The sequence below is a fragment of the Periplaneta americana genome, chromosome 6 (assembly GCF_040183065.1).
Source record: "Periplaneta americana isolate PAMFEO1 chromosome 6, P.americana_PAMFEO1_priV1, whole genome shotgun sequence".
Classification (NCBI taxonomy): Eukaryota; Metazoa; Arthropoda; class Insecta; order Blattodea; family Blattidae; genus Periplaneta; species Periplaneta americana.
Genome location: NC_091122.1, coordinates 182,877,584 through 182,902,384, shown reverse-complemented (window position 1 = coordinate 182,902,384; position 24,801 = coordinate 182,877,584). Strand labels below are relative to the sequence as shown.

At 35.1% G+C, this 24,801-nt stretch overlaps 1 protein-coding gene across 4 annotated transcripts in view; it reads right to left on the bottom strand.

Moving 5' to 3' along the window:
• GABA-B-R1 (gamma-aminobutyric acid type B receptor subunit 1) overlaps positions 1–24,801 on the bottom strand; it is a 163,837-nt gene that overhangs the window by 16,792 nt on the left and 122,244 nt on the right. Inside the window, exon 17 of one of the 4 annotated variants that reach the window (XM_069829697.1) lies at positions 20,142–20,386. The exons of 1 other annotated variant lie outside the window; for it this stretch is intronic. In XM_069829697.1, the coding sequence (XP_069685798.1) occupies positions 20,334–20,386 (53 nt within the window). In that variant the 3' untranslated portion in view covers positions 20,142–20,333. Of the gene's footprint in view, positions 1–20,141; positions 20,387–21,329; positions 21,467–24,801 lie in introns of those variants that run through there. 2 more of the 4 variants (XM_069829696.1, XM_069829699.1) reach the window with 2 other exon arrangements.

Here is a 24,801-nt window from a genome sequence, read left to right as displayed (position 1 = left end):
GTCATTTTCAGAAATGAAAGCTATTTTTCTTGTAAAACTGTTAGAGAAACACTATTATTATTATTTGACGGAAGAAGGAATAAAGTTCCAGAATTTTTTTCCACAATTCCCTGATATTTTCTTATTTTTCAGTAATTTACTGAATTCCCTGATACATTCCGTTGTTCACGGTTATCCAAACGAGTGGACACCCTGTTCTTCGGCTCTGCTAGTTTAACATTGTGAAGTATCTCATTACTAACAAGACAGAGCTACTTGTAAGACAGAAATCATTCGGGATGATAGGTAAGCAGAGCAGAATTTTGACGTGGGGAAAAAATACGATTATAGAGATATGTATCATGTCTCATTCAGAGACAAGCCTTTATCTTTTATACCCATTCAAAAGCAGCCATGAAACAACCTTTCAACATTTATCACACTTAAAACACCCATCATCCCCAAATTGTACTTGATCCAGCAAATATCGAATTTAATAGCAGTAATGACAAGCACTTTACCACGGAAAACTACTCCTTAGCAAATTATCGCACACAAACAGCCACATGCCAAACATATTTTTAAGGATTAACCAATTCTAATATTCTTAAATAATAATGCTTGTGATAAATAACTGGCCTACTTTGAAGTAAAACATCATAATTCAGTTACACAATAACCCGTTCTGATTAGCACTACTTACCGTACTGGTACATTCCAGAAATGTTTTCATTTTATCACATCCTGTAATTTAAAGAAGGTAACATTCAAATACTGCAAGATGGATAACATGCATCAGCCCAGAGATATTTGACCAAAAAGTCTATGAAATAAAATAAAGTTCCTACTCGCACAATACAGTAAAACTTCTTTTATAAATTTCGCACTTATTCGTTTTTTTTTTTTTCCTGATGTCCTGCAAAATTTCATGTTCACTTATTTCGTTTATTCCATTTTTACATTAATGTGATCATATTTTAAACCCCAAGAGATACGAAACACCATTTTATTTATAAGATCTAAATCAATTTTGCTGGGAATTAGGTTATGCAGTGAAAATGTAAGAATGCGAAAATACAGCACGTGTTTATTGTTAAGATGCGCCCACTTTAAAATTCGTGGAAATTCGAGACTGCCCATGCTTGCTTCCAACAAACTTAATGATGCTGTTACTGCTTTAGAAACAGTGCTGATGTAGCACATCATGATGTAGCTGAGCAAATTATGGAACATTATCACTAAAGCCCGGATTTCCATGCAAATGCATGTTTTTATATAAGCTTGTTATGCTTCTTAAACTTTGCAAATATTCGTTTTTATGACATCGATTCCAAATAATCCGTGTATATTTGCATGTTTTGGCTTTTTTTAAGAGTAAATTCACGCATAATGCATATTTTCAAGATTTTAAATTTAATAACACATATTTAGACTATTATATTGCATTATTATACATACCAGGTTAAAAGCATATAAAGTTCTAGCAAGACCTGTCCTCGTGTATGGTAGTGAGGCCTGGACTGTCCGAAACTCAGATGTTCAACGCCTAACAACTGCGGAAATGAGATTTCTAAGGTGGACTGCCGGCTACAGCTTGCTTGACCACAAAAGGAATGAACTAATTACAAAAGAATTGAAAATTACGCCTATTTATGAACATCTCAACCACTATAGACAAAAATGGCTTAACCATGTCAATAGGATGGACCGTTCCAGACTCCCAAGACAAATTCTTCGCTATGTGCCACATGGAAGACGATCTTTGGGACGCCCCCTGAAAAGATGGACGGAGACCGAAATAGGCCACTAGGCCTAATACCTGCAAGGACGATGATTATGATGATGTTTGGTTGTTTCCACTGTGTCATTTTTTTCCTTAAAGGGGATTATTCCTGTGTTCGTCCATGGTCTGGAATTTAGGTTAAGTTTAGATTTAAGACCTCTCCTGGCACTACATTATCATAATCATCCTATCACATCATCGGGGTAATGTAACTCCGCCTTCCAGGCGCCCCAACCTCAGAAGTGGGTTACAACTAAGCCACGGCCAGGAGAGAAGACCAGAAATGTCGATAAGACAACCTGGTGGCATTGGATTATGTCCTTTTTTTCTGGCTTTAGTGCATATATTATGTTAACTTGCAAAATAGTGTTTTTTTTATGAATGTTGGAATTAAATATGATATGAAAATCAATAAAGAAAAAACTAAAATTATGGCCTTCTGCGGAAAATACCCTGTGCCTAGTAAAATATGTTTAGATTAAAAAATATTAGAAAGGATAAGTTATTTTACATATCTCAGATACACATCTTTTTTCGATGAAGTAGACATTTCACAGAAAATTTCTAAATACACCAAAACAATGGGATAATTAACAACATTATGAAACCTTCCATAGTACAAAGGCATACTAGAATTCGCCTTTACAAGACCTTGGCGAGACCTGTACTTTGTTACGGCAGTGAGGCATGGACATTGACGAAAGCAGAATAACGGCTAATGAAATGAAATTTATGAGATATACAGCGGGATATACGAAATGGGATCACAAACGCAATGAAGATGTAATGGAAGAATTACAACTAGAACCTGTGATTAATCACGTAAAACATTATCAGAACAACTGGATAAATCATCTGCATCGCATGCATAGAGATAGAATCCCAAAAGTCACGCTCCATATCGTCCAAAAAGGAAGAGATCTCTCGGTTGTCCAAAGAAGCGCTGGATTGAAAATTCAACTGTGAGATCGTAACAGGCCATTTGGCCTAATACTTGAAGGGAAGAAGAAGAAGAAGAAGAAGATGATGAATGTTTTATCATAGAACTGATATTTCCACATTATTTGTCTATTGAGAAAAAATAAAAGAAAGCTACCGGTAATATGGTTTCGTGGTATCCTACCTGACTAGTTTTGGACTTCCCACTAACCCCTCCCTTTTGTCACACTGGAATTTCCAACCCCCAAATCTTGCTAGTTACAAGCCAGAGGCCAAAATATTGAAAGGAAGAAAGGCATACGCAGCATGCTTGCAAACTGCAATTTAATATACTTTTGCGTCGAATTGTGAGGTTTTGCTATAATTTCTGTTAGAACTGCAGGAAGAGAACTTGTGTCAAAATGAATTTTGAGGGAAAGGAATTTCTAGAGACGGATGGCGATGTAGTTTATTGTAATTGTTGTAATAAAGTCGTAAGTAGCTACTGTATGTATTTTGGGGTGACAGCATCGCGGTTAAGGCGTAATGCTGCAAAGTCGGGAGGTCGCGGGTTCGATTCCCGATGGGGCCATGGTCATGCAGAAATGCAAAGGACTTGCAATTCGACTTCAATTTGTCCCAAATTTCTTCGCATAACTATCTCACTTTTTGTGACGTCGAAAGATCATTTTCTGAGTTCAGGAGCGTCCTTCAGATAAATACATGAGCTTAAGTGAAGAAAATTTTGAGAAATTAGTCGCAGCACGTTGTTTCAAAATAAAATATAAATGCAACGTAATACTTACTTACTGGCTTTTAAGGAACCCGGAGGTTCACTGCCGCCCTCACATAAGCCCGCCATCGGTCCCGGCAAGATTAATCCAGTATCTATCATCATATCCCACCTCACTCAAATCCATTTTAATATTATCTTCCCATCTACGTCTCGGCATCCCTAAAGGTCTTGTTCCCTCCGGCCTCCCAACTAACACTCTATATGCATTTCTGGATTCGCCCATATGTGCTACATGCCCTGCCCATCTGAAACGTCTGGATTTAATGTTCCTAATTATGTCAGGTGAAGAATACAATGCGTGCAGTTCTGCGTTGTGTAACTTTCTCCATTCTCCTGTAACTTCATCCCTCTTAGCCCCAAATATTTTCCTAAGCACCTTATTCTCAAACACCCTTAGCCTATGTTCCTCTCAAAGTGAGAGTCCAAGTTTCACAACCATAAAGAACAACCGGTAATATAACTGTTTTATAAATTCTAACTTTCAGATTTTTTGACAGCAGACTGGATGATAAAAGCTTCTCAACCGAATGTAACGTAATGTAGAACTCAATTTTGATAGTGCATATTTTTACTGTATTTTCGCTACATTGTCATATAATAGTACATAAATGCATGCCTTTTTTAAGATTTTATAGTGCATGGAAATCCGCGCTCTAGTTATCACAATATTTAAGGACATGGTTTAGTCCTTTGGAGGAAACAGTCCAAAGTAATACACTTTTTTTTTCTAAAATAATCACATTTTATTAAACATGTTATTTCAGATGTTATTAAAATGTCATTTCAATTTTATACATTTTTCTTTCTTATGTGCTTTTTCTTCAGTCCCCATAAAAAGGTATAAATGAATCTGTACTGTATAAAAGGTAAAGAAGGCACTTGATGGCCATGCTTTCTTGAGCTCAGCACTAGAATGAGTTGGAGTGGTTGGACACCATGCTCCAACCACCTTTTACTCCTAGGAAAGACCCAGTACAGGAATCTGAGTGAATCTCAGAGCTGTTCTGAAGTTTGGCAACGAGAAAATTCTATCATTACTTAGAAAGAATCGAACCCCGCACCTTACAGTCCGTAGCCAGTTGCTCTACCAACTGAGCTACTCACCACATTATTGAAAATTAATTTTTAATCTAGTTACTTATAAGTACCGTAATTAATTTAATTTCATTCGCCTGAAATTAAAAAGAGAATAAAATTTTTATTAGTAATTGATTAACTAGCGGACTTACTCGTGTTAATTATGTAAGTCTGTGCTGCTTACAGCTGTTTCGGTGCTACATAACACCATCCTCAGAGCCTACTAGATCTCGGCGTCATCTCGAACTTCTCTGCCTGTTATGTGGGTGTGTTTGATTGTTGAAAGGTGTTGAAAAGTGGAGTTATATAGTGTGTGTGTACTGAAATTGATCTGTGTGATGAGAATTTGATCAGGGTGTGTTTTAGTGTGTTTGTATATTTTGTATTGTTCTAGTGTGTTGAGTTTTTGGTTCTTGGGTTGTATGTGTAGGATTTCCATGTCTGTATTTATGTTATTGTATGTGTGGTTAGCATTGGTTATGTGATCGGCGTATGTAGAGATGACGCCGAGATCTAGTAGACTCTGAGGATGGTGTGATGATGCACTGAAACAGCTTTAAGCCGCACAGACTTACATAATTAACACGAGTAAGTCCACTAGTTAATCAATTACTTATATTCAAGTGTTAAAAGTAGTGTACGTAAGATTCAAAATGAATTATCAAAATTTGTCTTATTTGGAGTAAGGTCAATTGTTTATTAAATCAAATTTTTAACAACTTCCTTTCAGTAATGTAGCATTGATATTTATCACGCAGTATTTGGATGGCTCACAACATTAACATTCATCAAACGCAAGAGGAAAAAAAGGACATAGATCAGGAAACGACATGGAGTACACACAGCGCTCCACAAGTCTCTGCTAGGTTTCATTCATTACTCATTAATGACTTAAAACTGTTATAAAGATAAGAATGTATGGTTTTATGCATTGCAAACGTCGATTCAAAAAAGTTTGTATACACACCACAGATGTCAGTAGTAGTAGCAACGCTGTAGGGCTCTGAGTTCTGCAGTCACAACTGGCCTACGTCTAGGTTCATGATACTAACGGAGTGGGCTATGGAAATTCTGCTCTCCTTAGCAACGGTTTTGTTGTGAATTGTTTTGTAGCTTTCTGACGAGAAATAAAAACTGTTCTTGAGTTTCACTTAATCAGTATATTGTATTCTAGCTACAACGCTGTATGTTCCTTTACTACACTTCAGCCATGTCATAAAATAACAGTGTAGTGCAGCACAAGGCATGTGTTGTGTGCTTTATCACGACATAATCAGAAATAGCGTATTCCAAATCTCACCCGACTGGTGGACAACAATGACGTCACGCTGCAGCAAAATAGGAACAAAACTGCTGGAAGGATCGATGGCTGTCATGGCGACTGTATAAGTTGTTGTCTGTGCTACGCTAGCAAAATGTTTGCGAAATTTCCGTACTGCCATCTCGTTCAAAGAAAAGGGAGCATAAACAATTTATTTCTTGAACCGGTAGTAATAACTGGTCCGTTGACATGTTCGCTCATAAGCCATTAACATATTGTTTTTACGTTGTGCTCATTACAAACAATACAGCAGAACACACCGCCATGACACAACAGTGCACGATGTCATTCGTCTGCTAATTCCCGCCCTATACAAGAACCAATCAGATTCACCGATGGCGGCTGATGGAGACTGCTACCACCTCTGCAAGCTGATGGCACCAGTGTGACACCGGTGGAGCATCAGTGACTCCATCGGTGAAATTCGGAACACCGTGGTGCCATCAGATTGCTCAGCGCTGAGATTTGGAATACGCTCAAAGAAACTAGTGAGACCCACCATGTGCAAACAACATTAAGGCTTGGTACTGTAAGGTCATGGAAACTGTTAGTGTTCTTAACAGGAAAGATGTGGAAGACCCAAAAAATTTTCATAGAGTATACTCAAACTCAGGACATAACCAATCCTAGACACCAGGTCGCCCCGGTGCCTAAAATTACCTGGTGGCACCTAATACAGAACAAAGTTACCATAATTGGGCATAATGGAGGCACAGGGATGGCATTTTAAGATGAAAAATAAGAAATCCATATAATGATCAAATTTTAATATACATAAAGGCAATAAAACATTAGTTTCGTAACTGCATTATTTTCATTAGACAGTAGTTTTCTGCTGAAACTGGTCCCAGCTACCTAATAAACACTCTAAAGTGCAGCTTTTGACGTGCGATCACTAGGCTTCGGATTTTAGGTAAGGTTACCAGACATCCCCGTTTCCAGGGAACAGTCCCAAAATTTTGCTTTTTGTTCTGGAACAAAATTCGTCCCTGAAATGTCCCCGCATTTTATAATTTGACCCCAGATATCCCCGAATTTTAAGTGTTAATTATTGTAATTTTATGAAAATGCTGTTGAATATATTAGTGATGGGCGGAATCAAATAATCTGTTCTTCAATAATATTTATTCGGATAAATGTTCTCGAATAGGTACTTTTATCCAAATCTAGTCTTTCAGGTAAAGCTCCCTGTAAAGCAGATTTGAATAATTTCGAGGGAAAAATTGTTCCGGAGCCGGGTATCGATCCCGGGACCTCTGGTGTACATTAACAGAAAACCACAATTCTAAGTCACACAGAGATTGTGTGCACTCGATGTGGGTCTCTGGCATTCCGTCAGCCCACGCGAGTTGTGTGGATATAAAGGGAAAAGTTGAGACAGTGTCGGGTGGAGTTCCCAGGTGGCTCAGTTGGCAGAGCGCTGGTACGTTCAACCAGAGGTCCCGAGATCAATACCCGGCTCTGGAACAATTTTTCCCTTGAAATTATTCAGGTACTTTTATCATTTGAATAACAATTTGATTACTCACCGGCAGGTTCTCGGTTCTCTTATCCAACAAGCACAGGAGTTTATATTTTTTATTATTCTAATCACGTGCTGTAGCTATCTGCAACTTCCAATAAAGATGTTGATTTCTGCGTTCCGTAATTAGACGAGAGAAAGACAATCTGGAGCAAGATTTTATTGCATGCAACTATCACGAGGTTAGCCTAATTGATGAGCAATTGGTGTTCTCGAGAATTTCCTCCTCTATTCTTTCTTCCTATTCTCATTCTTCACTTCTCACAACATCTATCATCTGAGCAAAGTATTCGAATACTTGCTCACAATTCGAGATAACTCACAAGAATCGAATATTTTGTATTTTTTTTTTTATTGGAATACTCCCATCACTAGAATGTATCAGTGTCTGGAGTATTCATTCACAACATAAGCTATCTGTGGGATGTATATTGCCCTAGATCTAGGATATCGCTAAGATTCTTCCACAACTAGAAAAGTTTGAAGAGACAGTCCATTACTTTTCTTCCAATGTACATGGACTTGACCTGGATGAAATAATTTATTTTACAAAATTTCTTGCTTGAAGAAATATGTGATTTCAGAGAAAATAGCAAAGTGGGATGAAGAAAATGCTGATCTTTGCTCAAAATGGACTAACATGTTTTAAATTTTAGCTGAGAAAATGATTTTCTATGCACAATTCCAGAGTCGATTGAAATATCTCCATGTCTTCCTGGAACTAATGCTTCTGTTTAAATAGAATGAGTATTTTAATTCTTTAAGGTGTGTAAAAACAATACAAGTCAATGACAAACTAACAGAATGTTAAAAAAAATCTGTTAACTTTAATTTTAGGTAAAAATCCATTTTAATCCATAAATGATGTGCATAAAAACTTTCAATTACACATTTCATAGAAAACTACGTCTTAAATTGGTACTTTCATAGAATCTAAAAATGCCTATTTTGACAATAGAGTCTAATTTTACCTACCATCATGTTTTGTCCCTGAAACATCAAAACATTCACTTTTCTTTTTAGAAAATTTATATTGTAAATTCCAAAATTAATTTTTCTGTTTGTATTAATTCCTAAGCTAGGACTGTACATATCATATTTTATATCTGGTCGGGGGCTGCTTCATTACTTTATAGCATTCAAAGTGCTGCAACACACATTTAATAGGAGGGCTATACTCTTGGTTCTTAGGGGAAAAAAAGTGCACTCAACTATCCCTTCTGTCTGGTATCTACACACATCAAAATTGTGTAAAAGATGAAATCTTATACAACATTCTTTCTATACCCACGTAAATCATAACCATTGCGTATACATAAGCGAGTTATTCATTTGTCTATCCACTAGAAACCATGGTAACCGGTGTTTCAGTTTGTTGACATTATTACATTGGAATTTCTTATTTTAGTAGCTCAAGGGTATTTGCGAATCCAGAAATGCATATAGAGTGTTAGTTGTGAGGCCGGAGGGAAAAAGACCTTTGGGGAAGCCGAGACGTAGATGGGAAGATAATATTAAAATGGATTTGAGTGATATTATTATTGGTAATGGAGAAGTTTTGTAACTTTAACAGTGTAAAACATTAAAGAACTGTTAAAACAATAGAAATGGATGCTCATCGTCGTCATTTAAGCTGCGGCGACATGTTTAGGGCAATTGGTATAACTGAAAATAGTGGAACACAAGCTGATGTAGAGAATCTGTGAATACTGTAAGAGGTGTGATATCAAGAATGTGGAGTAGATATCGCGAATTTGGCAGTCTAGAAGAACGATACCCTGGTGAATCAAGTATTACAATTGCCACACAAGATAAATTTCTGTGTCTAAAAAGTCTTGAGAAAAAGGACTTCATTAAACTGCTAATGTTAAGAAATGAGTTGCAGAATCTTGGGAATGTGGGTGTATCAACCCAGACTGTTTTGTGGTGTGAGCACCATGGTGATTGGGCAGATGATCAATGGAGTCAGGTTTCCTTTACTGATGAATCGTTTCAGTCTACATCCATATTCCAGAAGAATATGCACATGGAGACGACCAGGTGCAGGAGAGAGACTAAGATATGTTACTTACTTACTGGCTTTTAAAGAACTCAGAGGTTCATTGCCGCCCTCATATAAGCCCGCCATCAGTCCCTATCTTGTGCAAGATCAATCCATTTTCTATCATCATATCCCACCTCACTCAAATCCATTTTAATATTATCTTCCCATCTACGTCTCGGCCTCCCCAAAGGTCTTTTTCCCTCCGGCCTCCCAACTAACACTCTATATGCATTTCTGGATTTGCCCATACATGCTACATGCCCTGCCCATCTCAAACGTCTGGATTTAATGTTCCTAATTATGCCAGGTGAAGAATACAATGCGTGCAGTTCTGTGTTGTGTAACTTTCTCTATTCTCCTGTAGCTTCATCCCTCTTAGCACCAAATATTTTCCTGAGAACATTATTCTGTAATACCTTAACTTCTGTTCCTCTCTGAAAATGAGAGTCCAAGTTTCACAACCATACAGAACAACCGGTAATATAACTGTTTTATAAATTCTAACTTTCAGATTTTTTGACAGCAGACTGGATGATAAAAGCTTCTCAACTGAATAATAACAGGCATTTCCCATATTTATTCTGCGTTTAATTTCCTCCCGAGTGTAATTTATATTTGTTACTGTTGCTCCCAGATATTTGAATTTTTCCACCTCTTCAAAGGATAAATTTCCAATTTTAATATTTCCATTTCGTACAATATTCTGGTCACGAGACATAATCATACACTTTGTCTTTTCGAGATTTACTTCCAAACCTATCTCCTTACTTGCTTCAAGTAAAATTCCCGTATTTTCCCTAATCGTTTGTGGATTTTCTCCTAACATATTCACGTCATCCGCATAGACAAGCAGCTGACGTAACCTGTTCAATTCCAAACCCCTAAGATATGTGCAGGAAGTTTACAAATTCCAAGGAGGTTCTATCATGGATTCGAGAGGAATAATGGCACACAGGAAAACAGACCAGTCCGCAAATTAACTTCAACAGAAGGTTGATTGTCTGTGATGGACCCATACACTGGCCCCTTTCAGCCCACTGGATTTTTTCTTCTGGGGTTTTATCAAGGATAAAGTATACACAAGTAAAGTGTCCATTATTCAAGAACTGATGCAAAGAATCAGAGTGCAGTACGAAGTGTCACTGCAGACACGCTACGGAACACATGGGGAGAACTTCACTGTTGCCCACTGCCAACTAAAGGAGCCTTATTTGGATGGAGAGCAGAAAATGATTGCAATGCAATAGTACATTAAGCAATGAGCCTATAATTGTAGTAATTAAGACGTGAGTTTCATAATTTTCATACGAGCGTCTTAATTACCATTATAGGCAAGTTTCATACGACTTTTTATGCTCGACCATATTTCTAACTTGAAATTATTCACAAGTATTCATATTATTCTTATCTGACTGGGGAGCGGAACTGACCTTGTGCAATATCTCGTAAATTGTGAGATGTGCGCAGACGCGAAAGTATTATTTTTTCCGAGGAACAAGTGTCATTGACCTTGATATAATCTAGAGAGTAAAGTGAACATTAATCTTGATATAACCTGGAAATTGATTTAGACATTGAAAAACGAGATGACAAATTGAATTTATTTGAATATTATTTACAATTAACGCTAATTATTATAGTAACAGAACATAACTTTCTGCAACAGTATTGGATTTCTAGCCTCCGTGACGTTTCGCTAGTTGTCTTTCGATTGCATATCCGAGAATAATCGATACTTGCGCTTTCATATTGCTACAATGGTATTTTCTGATTGGTGGAAAACCTGAACTTTAATGAATAGGTGTACTTTAATGAGGTCCATTAAAAGGCTGCTACCAGGTGTATAATTACTACATTTCAGCATGGTCGAGCATAAAAAACAGTACGTTCCTATATTCAACAGTTTTTAAATTATTAATGAGTAAAATCCGTCACAGATTTTTGGAGCATTTCATGAAATGTACTTTACTATCATGCAGGGACTTGTTTCTAAAATGCATCAACTACCATTAACAGGACAAACTTCGGGAGAATTCACATTTTACAAACTTTCTGTGGAATAAAATAAGACAATTTTATTGGTTATGTAGAATGCCGAACAGATTACATATATAACCACTAGAATAAAGTGGCTGTAAACATAGCAGGCATGTGGTTAAACAAGATGCATTTACAGATGTCAACATGCTATATATGTTTCCTGTTCGTAAAACTGACTTGAATGTAAAAACAATCTTGGCACTGTTATCACAATTATTTTCCAGTTTTATTACTTTATTACAGAAATAGTCTTACCTTAGAGTAACTATTTTATTTTAGAATCTGTTCTTGTAAACAATTTGAGAGTTAAATATTTCAAACACTCTACAATCATCTAACGACTTCAGAGAAGTGTTACACACAACAATCTTCTAACAACTTAGTGGTTAACAAGGATATACACAGGTAAATAATGGAATAATACTGACTGCGAAGAAAAGGTTAACAATGAGTTTATTCATTTTTTTTTATTCTTACCCCACGCCTCAAAACTGGGAACAAAAACATACACCATAGAATCACATTACTCTGATTATCACAACCAGCGTCTGAAGTACGTTTTATCTGTTCAAAACTCTTTAACATTACAAAACATTTGACTAAGGACTCTTCTATTTAACCTTTTCCAATCTCCACAATGAATTGAACACAGAAAGAGAAGTAACTAACACAACACTGTCGATATTTTTGCACATCAGATAGATGTTCAATGCATGAGGAAGCATACAAATTGATACATGCTACAGAAATATATTTAAAAAATCTTAAATGCTGCAATATAGTTAGGCAATAAGCTTACCCTGGGAACCACACACTTATAATGAAATGAAGCTGAATCGTCAGCTTACACTTCATCATCGAGACTAACCTAAAAAAAGTGTTCAACTAATACTTGTAGACAGATGACACACTTCGAAATGAAATTCAACACAGTTGAACAAATAAATAACCTCCTTAAACACGAATGAAAATAGTGTTCAGTAGTAAAGCGTAAATGAGAAAACTGTTCATATTCACTGTTAGTCGAATGTTCAAACACGGCACTGAGATGAAGCACACAATGTTCTTCAAAGCACCTACAAAATCCAATATCTACTTTTCAACTTTCATTTTGATTTTGTATTTAGGCCTGCACACTAGCTTCTGTTCCCATGCAGTATCTGCTATCATTAAATGAAGGGACGATCGTCTCACATGACAGGTACACACTACTTCAAATGTAATATCACATCTACTATGTCTGGATATGTACAATGCTGCAGTCAATAGTTCCCACCTGTACATAACAAGGTGACTGACACAAAAACAATTTTTTGAAATGTCTTAAACACGTTTACAAATTCTTCCAACTAACAATTACATATTCAGTAGTAGTACCATTTCCTGCCCTCACCGAAGCCGTCACTTACAGCAATTCATCATTTATACCAAAATAAATACAGGTAGTCCCCAATCATTAAAACTGTGACACGACATCGGACAGCAATACAATAATAAGATATGCCATGAAGTGTAAACTGTATTTGCAATTCTGGAGAGAGCAGATCACGTCTGATCCAACACAACAGGAGCAGACAACATGCTTGCTGATTACATAATATACCAGATATCACACAAGTAACACCATATGGATGAAACAATTACAAGGGGTTTCTTACATTAATGAAAAGCATAATGGAAACATCTAAGCCAGGCATGTCAAAGACCTGCACATTGTGCAAATGTCTCTGTGTGATGTGTACTCTCTATTCCCCTACCTGGAGGGAGTGAATCGCCTTGGAGGGGAACGCGACAGGGCTGTACAATATCTGCAGCAGCTTTTGTTTCAGTAACACAGTTTCAGTACAAGTGCCGATTTGGCTGTGTCTGTGAATGAGTTATGATAAATAAAGTAAGGAGTTCAGAGATAACGGAGAAGAGAAATTACGAATCATATAACATAATTGTTATAATGTTTTCCTCAGCCAACAATAATAATTATTTTAAAATCAAAGGCTTTCATCCAGGGTTGAGAAAAACCCGGGTATTTAAAAAAAGACCCAACCCAGTGGGTTTTACTGGGTTTTTATGGGTTTCTTTGGGTTTTTATGGGTTTTTCTCTAATGGGTATTAAATAGTTCAATTTCGTGACTAAGTGATTCAGAACACCAACATATTCTAAGAACTACTTCATGAGCAAAAACTGGTAAATTAAATAAGCAAAGATTGGTAAATTATTATTAAATATTCTTAAGTTCGCAGCCTGCCCTTCCACTATCTTGCTAATATGTTAGATCCAAGATTCAGAGGGGCAAGAATAACTGCAGATCAAGAGGAAAGTGCAGAAAATTGGCTCACAGAGATTCATCCAGAGTGGGTGACAAGTGTTATGTCTTTTAGGATTGCAGATTCTGATTATTTTCCTGCTACTATGTTTTCTGACGCAGTTGTACAACAGTTCAGTCCAAAAAATGGTGGAAAATAATGGAATTGAAAACAACAAAAAAGGGGAACTTGCCAACAGGATTTATTAGCTTTGTGAAAAGTTTAATTTCTTGCCCTGCCAGCACTGCATCCATTGAGAGAATCTTCTCCACCTATGGGCTTGTTTGGTCAAAGTTAAGAAATAAGTTAGGAGAGGAAAAAGCTGAGAAATTAGTGAAGATCTACAGATTTCTGCATGTTAAGAAGGACTGAATTGTGATGTAGTTAATATTAATACCATTCTACAATAAAACACCGTGTTGATGAAAGTAATTTTTTCTTTATAATGAAACATTACCTAATTAATAACTTCTGCTGACAAATTGTTATAGTAAATAAATATGATGCACCTTTTTGTAATATTTTGTATGTTGATTAAATTACAAGAAATAAATATATGGGTTTTTTTGGGTTTTGTGTCGGGTTTTATTGAAGGGGTTTTTTTTTAAAAAACCCATATGGTTTTTTGGGTCGGGTTAAATTACAACAACCCTGCTTTCATCAGCCTATGTTGAGGTAATAATGTGGTGAGGTGACAATTTAGATCAGATTAGTAAAGTTCTCAAAATATATTGCCAGTGCTCATTTCTTAATCAGTACTCTCACGGCAAAACGTACTTGACAATGGCGTTGTTTTGGAATCTGTACTAACACAGCCATCAAAGGTTAGACTACTTACGATTTTCATTTCATAAACTGGTAAGTGATGAGAATATAGTGAGGAATACATGTGAGGCTCCTGAGGTTGTAAGGAGAGAAGAAAATAACTATTTGCAAGGCAGAAAAATTTTCTGGAAAAATATATAATGGCTAATTTTCCATCTCACGTCACAATATTAATTCAATATACTTATACTAATAAATCTTTAAATCTGACATAAAGAGAATATCGTCGCTTCACAGCTTGTGAACTACACTTTTAATTTATTTCAGTAACGCTCCCAACTTTTCGATACTTGCTCTCAACGTTTTCAAATAAACTATATGTGAATTTAAATTCTAAGCTTAATTTATATTTATTAATATTAATTTATATTGACATACAGCAAAGAAATAATTTCAGTGTAAAAACTTCACAATGTCCTACTGCATGTAATTAATTGCGATTGTAACATTTTCTTCAACATTTGTGCACCAATGGTCACAGTAAATAATAATGCTTGACGAACAATGAAAGAGTAGGGTCTATTACTTTAAAATAATTAGTACCTACTACGTAAAATGAAATACTTGTTCGTTTCTTGTTGTTTCGAAATTACTGCAATTTTTTTTTTCTTCAAATACTGTATAAAAATCATATTAATAAATTATGCTTTACAAACCACTACTTTGTTTAGTATAACTGAGTAAGCCTAAAGTTTCTTGTATTACAATTGTCAAATATAGACACTGTTAATAACTGTGTTTTTTTCGTTCTGCTAACTATGTTTATAATGTGCAAATGTCTATTTAATCCAACCCTAGAAGCGCAGAATAGATTATTGTACACCCCTACAACGGGTAAGAGCAACGCTTGATTGATGCAGTCCGCACAGACCGGCGATCCGCGCACATAACTGCACATTTAGAGTCTGATTTCTGACATGCCTGATCTAAGCTTTGTCATTATACAACTGCTTTAAAGGAGTTTGAGAGGTTGATTTTTCATTTCATGCAAGAAGAATTCCGAAAGAAACAACAAATTGAATATAAGTTCTACAGGTAAATTACTTTGGCTCTGTTGTAAACCAAAATGGACAATCTTCCTCCTCCTTCACGAACGGAAACAGACTGATATCTGTCTTTTCTCTTGGCGTGCATTCCAGTGGCGAAGCTAAGTTGTAAGTATTGGGTAGGCTGAAAAATCTTCTTACCTTATATCTTTTTATACAGCAGATGTTCCTCGGTTTTTCTGTCAACATTTTTTGTGACACAGATCCCACAAGAAGATGATGTCCACTTATTTTTACTCCCAAAAGAATGCAGGTATAACAATATAACTTATCTCAGAGCATCCTGTTAGCCAAGGATATTTCTTATATATCATGTAAATTGAAAATTTCTAATTTGCTTTCCTCCATCCGCTATTTTACGTCTTCTATCTCTGTAAGCATATTTTGTTTCATACATCCAAATAAAATGGTTTCTCTCTTTTAATTCTACAAATAATGACCTCAATGTTCTCTCAGTATGAGAAATTTTATACAAAATTAATATGTAACACATACATGTATGCACTTTATTATTGCTGAGGCTAGCTGCGTTTCATACGGAGATGTAGTGGATTGATACCCCCTTTCTGGTCCTCCCTCAAGCGTGTGAATCAAGATCATAGCCATGCCTTTAGAGGCTTCTGCCACAAGCCTCTCGCACTGAAATTTTCATCCTGGAATGATTGCCGACATATATGGAAGGATCGGAGTGAAACCAAGTGTTACGATACATCGTTATTACGAACTTATACTGTTACTAGATATAACTAAAATTCTTTGGGTAGGCTAAGTCTCAAAGGCCTCTTAAGAGCTTCGCCACTGTTGCAGTCACAAGAAATAAGAATTTAATTTCATTTTCATACCAATCATGGAATTGCCCAACCATACAATTCCGCATTGAAATTCTAATTAACTTTACAAACCAATTTATTTCAGTCGTGCTTATCTAATTCGAATGTTTTAATTAGAATGCTTTGTGCGGTCCCTTGATATTCCTATATGATGTAATGTTAAAAAAATCGTCTGTAATTCGGTTTTTTTTATAATTAGAAGTAGAATTCAATGAAATTAGGTTCCAAAATTATGAAAATCAGCCTGCAATGTAGCATGAGCAGATTATCGTCCTGCCTTCAGATGAAGAAGAATGGTCACAACATCCCGAGAAACCATTGCCTACAATCAGGCCCATGTTTACGCATGGGTTCAGATCCAGGGCGGCAAATTCGCAGCAAAATTTTGAGAAGAGAAAAATCGAGCTGAAAATAAATTTCCGGTATTTTCCTACTTCCAATATACTTTAGACAGTAACATAATATGTTAAATTGTAGTTACATATCACTTTTACAATTTAACTGCTAAATGTCTAAGATTTGCATAAGTTGGTAGGGGAATGCAAATTTTTTCGGGCTCATGAACACAGCAGTATCTAAATACTGGGCTGCCTATAATCGGCCAGGTCATGGACAATATCCAGGAATTAAAGTCCTATGCCGAAGGACAACAAAATGTGAGTGAAATAATTTTACAATTTCTCAATAAACTCGAAGAATTTTGCATGAATCAAAGATTAAATGCAAAGAAAGTGGCATTCTACGTCAAGAGACATACATCACGTGACCTAAATTAATTACACTATGTCACACTTAAGCCCCACTTATCCTGTTCTTGAATTGTTTCATCCATCTGAAATTAACATTGTCTATCCAGTCTCTCACGCATACAAAAAAGTCTAGCACATATCACAGGCTCAACAAGTTATTACGATTAATTTACAAGTTTAAAGAACGAATAAAATAACTGTTTTTGTATAAGTGGATTTCAAATTATAGTACACAGGAAATTAATAAACAATTGATCGTATCTTAAGTAATTTGCTATGTGTATTAAATTACGAAGATATAGATTATTGCCAACTAAAATTCTGTTTGGTGACATAACTTCACATAATGAATTATTACGAGTTTCTTTTAAGACTCTGAGTCTAGTACTTGTAGGAATGATGATAAAGAGCTATGATCCAGTAGAGGAAATGAGGTCACCTCTTTTATCAAAATGTACTGCAGAAGAAATGATTTTAATCATTGAACTGTACTACGCAGGATATTTTTTTACAAAGGTAAATTACCTATTTGCTGGATCCTTTCCTGGTTTCGTCTCATAACATGAACAGCCTGGCTGCAGAAGATAGCTTCTTCGAACACCTAGTGAATTGTTTTTGTTAATATGGTAATTTAATTTTAGAACATGTTGTATAATCTTAACAATATGCTTTAAAAGTGTTCGTTATTTTCTTTGTGAATAAGGTAACCTAATTTGGGGGGAGGGTAACTTAAAATACACAATTGAAGTTATTAATATTACGATATAATTAATTCCAATTTATCTTATTTATTATACTCCAATTTTACATAAAACCCTATTTTACCTGAGATGATAAAAACCTGATAAAATGTTGTCATTATGCATAACAATAAAATAAGTCATGGCCTACTAATTTAATACACATGGCCAATTACATAAGATAGAGTTTCAATTGTTTATACATGCATTCCTAATGCCAATGTTAAATTGCTATGCACTTCCATATGTGGCATATAGCCTACATAATTATAAAACTGCAAATCTGCATTTACGTTCTAAGGATGAGCCATTCTCCTGGAGATTATGAACATACGCTAGACAATCGCAAATAGTAGGATAGTGACTATCACGGTGCAAGGCAACGACCTGAGACAATACAGTACAAACACAAAACAAAGAACAAGAATATCTCTATATTACAGAATGATAACTTCATTATATGTAAGAAATATAGGTGATGAAGTCATTTTAATCAAACAACAAAACTTGACACTACAAGTAATGTGACCAAAATAAAAGAATCAAAATTAAAATTCGCTTTTATTCTAGTTTATAACTAGGAAGTTAAACATATTCCAATGTCCGTTTCTAAGATTCAAACCACAAACTTGTGTGTGTGACATTATTATTTATATATTAATATTAACTGCCTCCCATTGGAGGTAGCCCAGAAGGACTCAGTATACTCTCCTACATGAATTTTACAATATTATTATTGTAGCTCATGTAATGAATATCAAAATTACTGGCAATTATCAGAACATATGTGGGATGAAGCTACCAATTGCAACATAACCAGTTCCAGAATATTTAGTTTCAATATTCCACCAGCGAATAGGGATTATAAAGAATGGACACTTCGCGTCGGTACCTTTGATGTAGCCGGACTGATTTCAATGACCTTCAAGCGAGCTAGAGCGTGAGATTCTGCTTTCACCCTAGAGTTGGCGCTGACATCACCCCAGCTAGCAGTCGACATAGCGGAAATATAACACATACAATTAATACATCTAGGTACATTATGTACTCAAATAAAATAAATTGGATCCATAAAATAATAAATCCGTCATTAACTGTAATGTCTAGACTCTAGAGTTCCTTTATAATGAGAGTTGAGACGTTGACCCCAACAACAATTAAAATATGTAATGATTTGATAGCACTGAAAATGGAAAAACAAAACTCTTATGAGAAGTAAAACCATATACCTATATTATATTATATACAAATATTAAACGAATTTGATACATAATTTTATAATGTATTATATTATTTTATAATATAATTTATGATATCTGAAATATAAAATATTATTATTACAACTAGTTTGTCACTGAGAAATAAGGAAAAGCTGTTAACTTGAATTTATTTGAAGCAAAGCGTTACTGGATTATGCAATAAGGTAGGCGATGTTTGGATCCTGTGTCTCAACTCTATACTCAATTATTATCTTAGCCTATGCTCGATTACACTAACCTCTAGCGCTTGAAAGTGGAACTAAACACTGGCGCACAGAGAAACAAAAGACAGGAAAATTCGCTCAGTGTCCATTCATTATAATCCCTATTCGCTTGTTCCACTGTTGTAAAGACAACAACTTGGTTGAGATAATGTTGTGTTGATGATTTGTCTGCAGGGTAGGCTTCATCAGAACTGCATCATTGTCCTGTCATTGCTCCATTATCACTCAATAATCCCTTCAACAACTCTTATGAATTAGAGGAAACCCAACTACCCAAACATGATCTGTTGCATTGCCATTTGATAACTGATCCATATATTGTGTACATTAGTACAAAACAACCTAGCTACCGCCAATAAAACAACTGAAGGTTCAGTCACTACAGTTTATCTATTGCATCCCTGAACAAAACTACATTCTGAGCCTGTAAGTTTTAAAAAAATGAGCACTCCATATTTATGAGTTCCTGAATATCTTTCAACTTCACGCTTTTTTTTAAATAACCACCCTTTTTTCCACTAAAAAGTCATCTTTTAAAGTAAATTAAGGAAAATAACATATTTCACATGTTTATTTCATTAATTGTAAGGCTATCTCGTCTAATTTATACTGAAAAACACCAATTTCTGTAGGTTTTCCTTCTTTCATCCAACATAACTTTTACTACTGTCTTTTGACAAGGAAGTGTAAGGTACACAAACCACTTCGAATAAATTAAGTGCTACTGAACTCACGTTGAAAATAGTGAAATAGATTAACACATATTTGTCTTAAAGTTGAATGCTCCTATTGGTTCCATTCACCCATCACACGTCAAAGAACTGACATCAAAGTCCTTAAACATTACCTTTAACCTTTTACATTACTACTAGCATATCAGGAACTATTGCACCACGATGAATGAAATATCTTCCTTGATCTTAGAGAATCTAAAAGCAAACCAAACATTAAATCATAAATATTCCTCCTGTTCAGAATTAGTACATGTTCATACAGCTGCATTTCAAATGATTCGATAATTCCTTTATAAAATGCAGATGTGAAGATTCAGTTAGTATCATTCGGATTTCAATTAGTTGGGGACTACCTATATGACAAATTATCTTACTATTATTAGTTATAACAGATGTCTATAAAACAAGGAAACATGGTCACAAAGTTTGAGAAGTCCCACTGAGAGATAAAATGCAAAGAGTATAGTTAACCAACAAACAGCTATAGTGCCATAGAGAGAGTTGATTTCCCTCTTCCTCAAAATGTTATCTCAACAAGCCTAAATGTAACATTCAAAGAATTCATATAAATACAAATGTAATATCGTCCTAGATTCATGCGGGTAACAGACTCCCGTTCATGTATCCATGGAAACAACTGCTTCAACAACATTTAAATGTCTAATTTTAACAATGATATAAACATTACAGTAATCATCAAAGATATTTTCAATGAACAATGAATAGAATTCATTTATGTTATGTACAAGGCAAGTAACTCAAATGTACATGGTTAACAATTTTCAAACTTTTTTTGGAAGAAGGGAAATGTAGTCTCAATGGCTTAACCCCTCCCATTTGCATATTTTTGGTCGTACAATAAAATGATCATAAATAATTCAATGTTTACAACAATGAATATCTCGTTATAACAATTCCCTTCCCTTGAATGTTATCAAATGAGAACTATTTTTAACAATCCCAAACTTTAGAACAAGACAAAACAATCACTTGTTCGCTATCACAATATCTATGAAGTATGACACCGGTGACTGGAAATAACAAATAACTAATTCAGTATCACTGCCCATCGATTTCAAGGCTGCCTTCATTCACACAAGTAAAATCGACAACTATAATGCACAGCCTAAGAAAATCAGTTCAACTAGAAACTGCTATCACACTTTCAACTGTTTTAGAGTTAATTACTGAAGATATCGCTTGGGGACCCCGCAACTGAAGTTCCAAGCTGATGTCCAAATGCCGACATAACCACTTCTTTCTGCTTCCTTCACTCTGTTTACAAGAGAATCCAGTCCATATTATAAAATTAAAATATATGTGTTTAATAATTCGGGAGCCATTCATAAATGTCTCTGTGGTGCAGACAACGTTCTCTTGAGTCATTTAATTTGTAAGATATACACAACACTAAGCCAAAATGAGAATTCACTCCTTTATCTCAATTACAATAATTATTAACATTTCCTTAAGGAATGATTCAGTACATCATTTTGTAACATAAAACATATAACTCAAACAAGTTACTATGTATTATTTCTAGTCAATAATCCAAAAGCAGGGAACTGTTAAAAGAGCAGAATACTATACTATCTAAACCGAGACACTGACTCCCAAATTTTTCTCCAGTTCACAAAGTCATTCTACAGCACTCGGTATTGAATTTACAATTAATAGCTTTATGAATGGCCCCCAATTTATATGAAATTTTAAAAATCTCGTTACAACAAACTATATCCGAGGCTGTTAATTTACACTTAACAAATTTGGGAGTCTGCTAAAGGAATTGTTATTTCAAGAATTTGTTATAACGAGATTTCACTGGACATTTAAACATACACACGATCATAGAGAATGAAAAAAACGTAATAATATTAATCTAAGTATTTAAAAATAGCAGCTAAGTAGACTAGAGAAGCTGGATAATGACATAAACTTTAACACCAAGAATATTCACGAAGTAAATAAAAAAATTGTAATTGTATAATTAACCTAAAATTGCTACCATGACGCAGAATAAGAAGACTTAATAAGGAAGACATTGCTTAAACAAAACACTATCACTTTATAATCCTTCACCAATCATTGTAATTGACTTGATGAAATGTGAACCACAGCGAACCATGAAAAATTCAACATTTCTACGAGTATTTACGTCGTAACCTGAAGACAGCTACCTAGAAGGTAAAATATATCGATATACAAAACACTAGCATATTACTAGTCATAAAATTTAGCAGGTATCATAGTTTACACAATTTAATTTTTTGTCACGAGGTACGTTTTGAATAAATGGTTACTTCATTGCAATGTGAAGACAAAATTTCAATCAATTAAATTAATAATTTAATTATTGTAACGATAGGCATTTCTCATGCTAGTAGACATGAACAAACTTGGAATAACAAAAATTAATAGCCTCTGTTGCATGTCACTGCATCCATATTAATTTATACACATATGAAGTTACAAACTGCACTTTTAAATTATTTTATCACATATTTGACAAGTGACACGATGCCGAGATGATCACGATTATAAATACGTACCTAAATAAAACAGAAATACAAATTAAACGTTATTAGGAACTTCGCCTGATACTTATTTAAAAAATAAATATTTAAAGTTTCCTTCAGGAACTCAATGTGCTAAACATTAAACAAAATGTACTATACCACAAGTCTTTCCACTTACGAATTGAAAACATAAAATATACCAATATACTTTTCATTCTAGGGCAGTTCAACAAATGTCTGCCATTTTTCCACATGACGTGTGTAAGGAAGGAGAATGAAAATCGTACCGGTACCATGAAGAAATTCAAAGTTTACATCTAAATTGTGTACCAGGAACTTCATGCTGGTTATAATTGCCAGCGATTTTATAAAATTATTGTAGTACTGCCATTAACAAAACTGAACAATCCCACATTAATTAATAGTTATATAGGAATAAATTAAGCTGATTCTGTCCCTTTATTTTCAAATACAGTAAACCAGGCCTGCACAAGGTTTTCGCTCTCCAAGCCGGCTCACAGCTCATGAGCAGAATGCAGGTATTAGCTGCGTTCTGTATAAGGGTGGACTGGAAGAAGGGGTGATCTCGTACAAAATGTACACAAAAGGAATTACTATTACGAGTGCTTATGAAATGAATTCCCGTTCAGTGTTTGCAAAACTATCTTGGACTATTAATAATTAATAAAGAAATATTTATTTTACAGAAATAATAGAAATTCTACAGCTACTTAAATGTACAATATCATTTAGTTATGTTTTTATTTAACAGTACATCAAAACGAGGTTTTATGCTGTTGGTAGCTGAAAGGAACAGTAGCCTACTGATCGTAATGAAACATCAGTTACAGATGTTCGATGCCTGCCTTTATTAAAGTTGATTGTAGAAAACAGTTGCTCACAAATATAAATGTTGAGCCAAACATAGCAATCATTTTCACAGCAAACCTGTCTAGTCGTGGATATTATAGCTAATGTTTAGTCTTGTAAAACTCAACCAGGCTAGTAGTATTATTCAAACGATCTTTAGCCCTTAGATCACACTGAAGATCAATAAGTTCGAGCTGTGTATCGTTAAATGTTATGTTCCGTCTTTTAGATTCCTCCATACTGTACTGTAGCAGTAGGTAAGCAACGTGAAACAGTTACTGAGAATAGGCCTACACACTGCACTCCACTAGATAACTGAGTGGTCGTTTCCCTCTCCTCTACGTATAGCAAGTCTATGTCATTCTGACGTATCTTCCTCTCCATTTCGGCGAGCGGTAAACACAGCTCTCCCGCTCCCAAGGAGTGCGCGCACTCAAGTGCAGGTATGCAGTAACAAAATGTTTAAAGTTTATCAATGTTGCAAAAAGATTTGGGATAGGTCTAATTAATATTATCCATCCATAGGCCAACAACTCAAAAATTAAAAAAAATCTCCACATTAACACCAGAAAATAAGGTTACTAGATGTCCTTGTTTCTCAGAAACAGTCCCCAAACAAAATTCGTCCCTAAAACATTCTCAAATTTAATAACTTGTTCTGATATATCCCTGGTTTTTCAGTGTTAATTACTATAATTTTATGACAATGCTGTTGGATATCTGTGTCTGGTGTATATTTTATCTTTGTCAGAACCAGTTCAAGATTCTCATGTTTCTTCAAGGTGAAATGAATGACCAACAGGTAACAAAGCATACTTGCTGCCATTTTGCTAAAGCACTGATCACTGCCTTCAGACTTCTTTTGGAGAAATCGATAAAAGGCTCCATTCATCCATTTCGTACTGAACATTAAACCAGAAATATTACTGCAGTATACTTAGGCACCCTCCTGTGCCAATGAAGGGATGTTCCTGGTATCAGCAGATTTTCATTTAATCTGGAGTGTAAGAGCTCAGTCTTTTCCTTGGGTAATCCCAAATCTCTTATTAAATCATTGAGTTCGAACTGCGTAAAATGTCGAGACTTCCATTTTCTACATTTCACAGCCTTCTAGATTATGTTTCTGATGCTTACCAACAGCTTAATAAAAGATTTTGACAGAGTACTGAGTTACGAATGCAGCAAAATCACCAGTATATTAATACTATAAAACATAATTTTGTC